We start from the raw sequence: 8,940 nt of genomic DNA on the forward strand, positions 1-8,940 counted from the left end.
GCAACTGGTGCAGAATGCTGCAGCCAGGCTGTTGATGGATCTCCCTAGACGAGATCACATCCAGCCTGTGTTGAAAGCGCTGCACTGGTTGCCAATAGCTTACCGGGTTCGCTTCAAAGTGCTGGTCATTACCTTTAAAGCCCTATATGGTCAGGGACCAGTCTACCTAAGGGACCGCCTTGCCCCGCATGTTCCCCCAAGGGCACTACGGTCGGGGACCCAACATCTGTTGGATGTTCCAGGTCCCCGGTCCATCAGATTAACCATGACCAGGAATAGGGCGTTTTCGGTGGCGGCTCCTATCTGGTGGAATGAGCTCCCAGAAGAGATCAGGGCTCTGCGGGACCTAGTACAGTTCCGCAGAGCCTGCAAGAAGGAGCTCTTCCGCCAGGCTTTTGAATAGGAGCTGCCACCACTACCACTAATGCACCACCAACGCATGGGTTTACCATCCACGCCCTATGTATATATATATGGACATCATGATGTGGGGCATGTATCATCAAGGCCAGAACAGGACGTCTAGGGGGCGACCATCCTTTTTTAGAAATTGTAAACTGGAATTTAGCTGAGAGGAGCACTAATAGTGTTTTAATGCTGATGTATTTTTAAAAAATTTGTACTGTTTTCTGTTTTATTTGGCGATATGCCCTGTTAGCCGCCCTGAGCCTCCGGGGAGGGCGGGATAAAAATGTGAATAATAAATAAATAAATAAATATATCCTAAACATAATATTTTGCTGAATGTCACAACTTAAGACCATAGAAACAAGTATAAAATTTAGGACCATATTCCATGCTTTGCCAGAATAGGGTGATATAGCTCCTTATTCCACTCATTTCTGAGATTTGGCATATCATATTTATCAGTCAACATCAAATATTCATAAACAAATATTGTAGGTTTAATTTTCTGCATTGATTCAATGAGAATTTTCAAGAATAAGGGATATTTTAAAACACTTAGTGCTGCAGGGTCATATTTCGATACCAGCAGATGTAGTTGTAAATATAGCCATTCAGCAGACGTTGATGGGTCATATCAAGACCTCAGTTGAAAAAAAATAAAAACTCATCATACTCTATTAATTGGTCCAAAGTAAAAAATTCCCCTATCTGTCCAAGCTTTCTATTTTAAAAAAATTAAATCTCAGTTTGCCCATAGTTTTAATTTAGCATGTGAAAATGAATCAAATTGATATTGTAATTTTACATGCCAGAATTCTTTAACCGCAGAAGAAACAGGATCTATTTTAACATGAATAGACCCTAATGCATTCCATTTAAAAGGGTACCAGAGAAGAAGCCTCCAAAATGTCCCGGAATAATCAACTTGTTATAATTTAGCATAATCAGATGTGTGCAGAAGAATGTGATGTGAATTTTTTAAAAATCCCTTCTCTCAAAGCCTCTTTAGGACCAAGTTTGCTTGACTATTTTTGAAGTTCTGGATTGTTTCCGGGGACTTCATTCCAATGATAGTGGTGCTTTCCTGCAGAAGAGGCTCCTTATGCCAGCAGAAAGCTCTGTTGTCAGTGAATGGAATCACAGGATACAACTCTCTGTCTAGTCATTTGAGCACTTCATTTGGACTTATATAAGCTTTGATTATATCTGGCTTTTAGTGTAGAGGCATTTCCAGTGACATCTTTGTGCAAAATTGGAATATTTTTGGTTTTATGCAACATGTTTTGTATAATGGCATGGGTATTAATTGCACATCTATTACTTTAAGCTCCAAATGAAAAAATGAAGCAGGTTCTAAAAGCAACAATAGAAGAAGCTAAGGCACTAATTTCTAAGGTAAGAAATTGTTAGAAGAATAGTAGCATCATAAAAGTTATTACATTGATTTTTTTAAACTTTAAAAATAATTATACAAGTTACACGGACCTTCTGTGTTGTCAAAAACATAACATAAGAGACGCCAATGTTGGATCAGACCAAAGGCCCATCTAGTCCAACACTCTGTGTCACACAGCTGGATTATTCTGACCAGTCACTCTTAAGGCTTGATCCTGGGGGTCTCTGCACCAACTAAGTAATAATAAGAATGTGCAGTAGTTTCCTACACCATTGTCTTGTGATATTGTTAATTTGGCAATAGATTTTGAACCCATGGAGCAAATGCTCCCACTAGCACAAAAGTTGTATGTAAAATTACCCTACTTTATTGATATCTGCACATCGTTAAGTTTCTTTGGAACATCATGCCACTTATTGATTAAAACAGTTTGTAGATATTCTTATTCTCACATATGTATTATTTCTAGCAAATGCCACCAGATTCCTGAACTTAATTTTTTTTTCTTGCTGTAAAGGTTGCTGATCCAGTAAGTAATTTTGAAAACAGAAGAATTTGTCCACTTGTAATTTGCTATAAAATATATGTTAATACAGGAGATCTCTGGTCTCCTGACTTTTTAAATCCTAGAATTCAGTTGAAAGGATCTGCCAGTCTGATGGAGGTTCCTAACAGAATTGTTCCCCCAGCTGTTGTTTGCCCTTCAGGAGGGGGAATACATCAGTTGTGGTTTGGTTCCCCCCCCCCCTTTAGTAAGGTGGCCTGGAATGGTGGCACACAATATTTGCTAGTGACTAACGCAACAGTTGTTGTCCACAAGGAGTCTCCCTTCTCTTAGCTTTCTATTTACATTTTTAAAGAGAAAGAAGCTTACTGAAATCTTAAAGCACCATTCATTTCAGAAGGTGAGCTGAGAACATGCTCAGTTCTTCCACACACACATTTATAGCCAAACACCCAAACACTCTGTGTACTTAATTTATTGTCTTTTGCTAATGTAGGTAAAAATTCCAGAGTTATAAAATGTACATATTTATGACTATCTCATTCTCTAAAAAGTAATCTCATGCAGGTTTGTACCCACTGAAAATCTGTTATGAATACTTTCTACAACTCTTTTAAAATAAATCTTTAGACACTAATGTGTCAGTTTTACCCTAGCCAATGTAAACTGCTGTATTGTGTGTACAATAAGACAAACATTTACATGTTGCTTCTTAATAAATCAGCATAAAATTAAGAGAGGCTTTACTCTCAAATGTCGAGCTGATCTATATTGCAGACTGTCTGGAAAACATTATTTTCTTTGTGCTTTGTTGAATGAAATAATGGCTTCTGTCTGTATTTCAGAAACAAGTTCAAGCCAATGTATGTGTTAATACGGATATGGTGAAAGATGCACTGGACCAGCTCCGAGGAGCTGTGATGATTGTTTATCCGATGGGACTGCCTCCATATGATCCAATTAGAATGGAGTTTGAAGATAAAGAAGATCTGTCAGGAACTCATGTAATAATTTACTTGGGTTGTATTAATCTTTTCTGGATTGAAAATTGGGGATTTTACAGAGCATTTATCATTCATTTTTAATTAGATTTCTACATTGCTTCATTTCAAGAGGTCTGAGGTATTTTACTATCCATTATATATATTTGTAAAAGCCTTTACCTTGCTGGTGTTTCTGAGGGAGAGGCTCTTTACTCATGTCTTCTTCTGCCCACTGATTAGGACCAGAGTATTTTTTCCTATCACTTCTACAGCCACTGAGCAACTGTACATTGCTGCAAAGTTCTTTATTGGAAAGCTGAAGAAAAGGAGTTTTTAGCCTACTGATTTCATGCTTGTGAAAATTCAGTTAATGAATAAAACATGCTATACAAGCATGAAGTCCGTTTAAATTACCATTTAGTTGATTTTTAGGACCATGTAAATATAAAAAACTAGGAATTAGGCTCGTTGTAGCAGTGAAGACAACGGGCACTAGCTTCGCCGCACGGCCACAGGGCCCCACCCCCTTCCCGGTGCCCCTCGGCCGCCTGAGTCCCCAGTGGGTGATGGCCGCTGGAAGTGTTCCCCCTCAGGCGGGTGGCATCATTCCTCCCACCTGCCAGAGGGCAGGTCTACCAATATAGTGGCATATTCCACTGTATTGGTAGACCTGCCCTCTGGAGAGGAGGTCTACCCACCCCCTTCCACTATCTTGGAAACCTGGCCTCTGGAGAACAGGTCTACCCACTGCATTGCACTGTATTGGTAGACCTGGCCTTTGGAGAACAGATGTACCCACCCCCTTCCACTATCTTGGTAGACCTGCCCTCTGGAGAACAGGTCTACTCACCGCATTGCACTGTATTTGGTAGACCTGCCCTCTGGAGAGCAGGTAGACCCACCCCATTCCACTATATTGTGGAGAATAGGTCTACGCACCCCACTCCACTGTATTGGTAGGCCTGGGCTCTGGAGAGCAGGTCTACCCACCCCCTTCCACTATCTCGGTAGACTTGGACTTTGGAGAACAGGTGTACCCCCACCCTCTTCCACTATCTTAGTTGACCTACTCTCTGGAGAACAGGTGTACCCACGCCATTCCGCTATATTAGTAGACCTGGTCTCTGGAGAACAGGTCTACCCACCCCCTTCCACTATACTGAAAGACCTGCCCTCTGGAGAGCAGGTAACACCCACCCATTGCACTGTATTGGTAGACGTGCCCTCTGGCGGGGGAGGAGCGATGGCACCCGCCTGGGCCAGCCAGCCCCTCGGGTGGCCGGGGGGGACTTCTGGCGGCATTCGCCCGCCAGGGACTCAGGCAGCCAAGGGGTGCCGGAAAGGGGGCAGGGCCCTGCAGCCAGGCAGCCAAGCTAGAGCCCGTTGTCTTCACCACTACAACGGTCCTGATTCCTATGGGGTGGGCTTTCCCCATAACGTATATTGATACCTACTCATGTAGTCTACATGTTTGCAAAACCCCTTGGTTTGCAGGAATTCAAGAATTCTCTATGAGATATGCATGTTCCTTCAGAAAACAAGGTTTCCATTGCCAGTAGAGGATGCCCTATGAATGAGGGTGTAAAGAAATGCTTTTTTTTTCCCTTTGGAGGTTTGAAATGAGCAAAATCTTCACTCTGATTTTTAAATAGTTTTTTTTTCTCTAGACAGAGAGCAAGCAGGAAGGGGAGATGTCAGTTCAATTGCTTTCCAGACATACCTCAGCCCACTTTCATACAAATACTAATAGATCTAGCAGGAGAGATAATGAGTCGGTCAAGATAATGAGTGGGTCTCCCCCTTCCCTAAGCAGGGAACAGAGATTTGGAGAAATTAATTACTAGAGAGACTTCAGGAATAGTATTTCTGGAAACTTCAAGAAAAAACTTTTCTGACCCAGCCTGACCTGGTCAGTAGGAAGGAAAAGAGAGGTGATAAAACTCAGGAGAGCAAGGAGGAAGGACTCGTGTGTGCTGAGTCCATCAGAGCAGATGGAACTCTTAACAGGTCTGGAGGAGGCAGCCATTAGTCATGTGGTGGCCTGGAGAGCTGGACAAAACTACATGGTAAGAGAAACTCTATAGAGATCTGTAGCTTCCTAAGCTAAGGAGCCTGTTCTGTATTTTAACATCTGATAAGGCATGTATAGAGAGAGGGACAGAGGAAATGCATTTTACCCATTTCAGTGTTCCTTTCAGCCGACTGGAAAACTGTTCTTGCTGTCAAAATGCAATTTTCCACCAACTAGCAATCCCACAATTTTGGTTTTTAAAAAAAGTATGATCTAATTGTGTGACTACTTTGAAGACACATGGTTAGAGCCAGTAATATCACTGCTGACATGAAAGATTATAGTTCCATACCTTTAGCCATGACATTTTAAATATATTTACAAACCTGTGCAGTAGAGGGATGTTATAATACTTAATTTATTATTTATTTGTTTACTTTGGCTTATATTCCACCCTCCCTGCAAATGGGCTCAGAACGGATGACAACATTAAAAAATTTGTCACAATAAATAGTTAAAAGCTATAAAACAAGACAGATGGCACAGCAGTTAGTTATGGTAGCCACAAAAAATGGAGCCGCTAGGCCATAGACGAAACTATGGGTCTTCACCTGATGGGCTGTTTGAAGATGGAAGGTTTAGCAGGGGAGGCCAATAAATGGAATAATTGGACGCCCACCGCCTCAACCAAAAGCCTGGCACAACAGCTCCATTTTACAGGCACTGCGGAACTGTAATAGATCCCGCATAACACATAGCTATCACTTATAATTCTATCATAATAGAGCTCCATGCATGCTAATGTTTCCCTTTGCCAGTCCTGAATAGCACATCTGCTATTTGTTCTCTTAATAATGGTATCAAAATATGTGAACAGGCTTTCCTACATTGTAGGCTTCCTTTTCCTCATCTCTTTTGTTCAGTTGAAGCATTTGAGCTGGAGGCCAGGTTGCCCCCATTGCTCCATTAAAGTAAAACCTGTACAGTTTGTAATTTTTGTGTTTGTTGTTGAAAACCCCTTACATGCATTATGCCTTTCCTTGCAATTGACATTCTTTCACAGGCTGCTCTTGAGGTTATTGAGGAACCAGAGGCACAGTTATGGTGGGCAGCAAAGGAGCTGAAAAGAACAAATCAGCTTTCTGACTATGTAGGCAAAAATGAAAAAACCAAAATTATTGTTAAGATACAGAAGGTAAGTACAAGCCTTTTTGTGGTTCTGTATTGGTTGTCCAAGGCTTTGTCAAGACTAACACTTGAGCAACATTTCATTGAGTTACAGTGCTGTTTCTCATTGTTCCAACACTAATCTTTACACAAGCCCTATACATGATGGGTCAGGAACAGCGGTTTGATGTTGTTTTTAGCTTTGGGGTATAATGTAATAATTTAAAATTGCATTTTTGCTATACAGTGTGGCAGTCATTAAGGCTTATGCAACAGTTATTTTGTGATGGCAACTCCTTGCACTGCGTATTCTGAAATGCCTGCAGCTGTTTGCATTGACTGCAAGGTTCCTGTCAGAAAATATTCAGAATTAAAGCACTCAAAATGATGGGGAGTGAAATCTGTTCTCTCTAATGAGCCCACCCACTGGAAATCAATTGGGCTTTTCTCTGCATAATCATATGCTGGGTTCAGATCTTTGATCACAGCAACAATTTCATCTTTATTTTCCCAGAAAGGACAAGGTGCTCCAGCCCGAGAGCCTGTTATAAGTAATGAAGACCACAAACAAATGATGCTTTATTATTACAAAAGACAAGAGGAACTAAAGGTATCAGGTGTTACAAAGTATATACCATATGTAGCTGAACTAAGTGATTTTTAAATTTATAAGATTTTGCTCTCTTTTTTTCAGAAATTAGAAGAAAATGATGATGATTCCTGTTTAGATTCTGAATGGGCTGATAGTCATGCCTTGAAAAGACATTTTCATGGTGTTAAGGACATCAAATGGAGACCAAGATAAAATGATTTGCATAGATTGTTTATTTTTAACAAGATTAATGGATCTACTGGTTATACTGGAAACATGGATGCAAATTGTACATTGTTGATTCTCAATTCCAGTGCCATAGAAGAGATTCATTATGAAGTTTGGTTCAATATAGCAAAGTCTTATGCACAAGCTACACTTTAGCAGTAGAAGAACAAGGGTTGTATTGTGTTGGAAATCAGTTTTAATAGACTATTAAATCAGATGCTTACATTTTAAACCAATTTCCTAAGAAAGCTATGATACTAATAAATAACTTAGTCCTTGTTCTGCAGTTCTTCTGGTCCCATTATTCTACTGTAGGCATGCTTATGCAACATTCGATATCTCTTTGAAGCAACACTTTTCTTTGATTGTGTTTTGCATCTGGCAGATTCAAAACTGTTAATGGATAAAGCAAGTGCAATTAATTAGCATTATCCGCTATCCTCTTTCACATTAGCTAGGTTCCAGTGTGGAATATAACAAGCATTTGCCTTTGGATAGTTGTAAACAGTTGATTATTGCTAGAGACCAGCCGCACAGTTCCCTCATAACCTATATAATTCTGAACTTGTCCTAGATTGTGGGTCAAAAATTCACGGAGCCAGAGACAAAGGAGACAGTTTTCTGCAAACTTGAGGAAAGTCCCAGGTTTGCGGAAACATCTGATTTAAAAAAAAATACACAAGGGTTTTAAGAAATCCCAAAATCATCAAAACATTTACCAAGAATGCTACTGAGATCTAATTCTCACAAGACTATGTGATGGCCATTTTAAAGGGGCATTAGACAATCCACTTCCATGCCTTGGCTGATGGGTGCTGGGGGGAAATCCTACTGACCAGGTTCTTCTGATTGAGGGGAAGGCTAATTTCACCGTATGGCTGTGCCACCCCATCCAGGCATGGTCATCTAACTCTTGTAAGCATGCTTCCTGGGTGACTGCCTCTGTTTTATGGAATAGCATCCCTGAAGAGTTGTACTGGGTGGGGGAGATGCCAGACTATTGTTGTTTGCATGCATACCAAAGACCCAGTGACTAATCAGTGCTAAGTGTTTTAATACTGACCATCTTCTGGCAGCAGTGAAGAAGAAGAGGAGATTGGATTTATACCCTGCCCTTCACTCGGAGTCTCAGAGCGGCTTACAAACTTCTTTCCCTTCCCCTCCCCGCAACAGGCACCCTATGAGGTAGGCGAGGCTGAGAGAGCTCTTTCCAGAGCTGTCATTGAAAGAACAGCTCTGACAGAACTATGGCTTGCCCAAGGTCATCTAGCACTGCAAGTGGATCAAATCCAGTTCTCCCCGATTAGAATCCGCACACTTAACCACTACACCAAACTGGGTCCTTCCTCTCAGCAAAGCACTGTTTGTTTTGTCGTCTCTCCTTCTTCATGGATTTCTCCAGGAAAAGTAGCTTTTGCCTCAACCCCCACTACTATCCCGCTCTTCACTTTATTTCCATAGATCTTGTATGTGTGTATGCTCCATGTGTGCCGCTTGTGTTACAATCCCTAAATATCCTTTAATAAAACATTCTCTATTTTACCCTTGGACTGGTTGTTAAGAACTCTCATAAAGGGGAAAATCCCCATAGACAGAGGTAGGATGATCCCTACTACTACCCCACCTCTCACTGAGGCCTACCATTTAGCT

At 41.0% G+C, this 8,940-nt stretch overlaps 1 protein-coding gene across 2 annotated transcripts in view; it reads left to right on the top strand.

Annotated features, from left to right (window-relative positions):
* The window catches only part of LOC107114107 (chromosome unknown open reading frame, human C21orf59), a 16,132-nt gene extending 7,734 nt beyond the window's left edge, over nucleotides 1-8,398 (top strand). For both annotated transcript variants that reach the window (XM_015415542.1, XM_015415541.1), the window contains exons 4-8: nucleotides 1,736-1,803; nucleotides 3,155-3,313; nucleotides 6,367-6,498; nucleotides 6,985-7,080; nucleotides 7,165-8,398. In XM_015415542.1, coding sequence (XP_015271028.1) covers nucleotides 1,736-1,803; nucleotides 3,155-3,313; nucleotides 6,367-6,498; nucleotides 6,985-7,080; nucleotides 7,165-7,275 — 566 coding nt within the window. In that variant the 3' untranslated portion in view covers nucleotides 7,276-8,398. The remainder of the gene's footprint in view (nucleotides 1-1,735; nucleotides 1,804-3,154; nucleotides 3,314-6,366; nucleotides 6,499-6,984; nucleotides 7,081-7,164) is intronic.
* The last annotated feature ends 542 nt before the right edge of the window (nucleotides 8,399-8,940 follow it).

Source organism: Gekko japonicus, unplaced genomic scaffold (genome assembly GCF_001447785.1).
Source record: "Gekko japonicus isolate JY-2015 unplaced genomic scaffold, Gekko_japonicus_V1.1 scaffold1865, whole genome shotgun sequence".
Taxonomy (NCBI): domain Eukaryota; kingdom Metazoa; phylum Chordata; class Lepidosauria; order Squamata; family Gekkonidae; genus Gekko; species Gekko japonicus.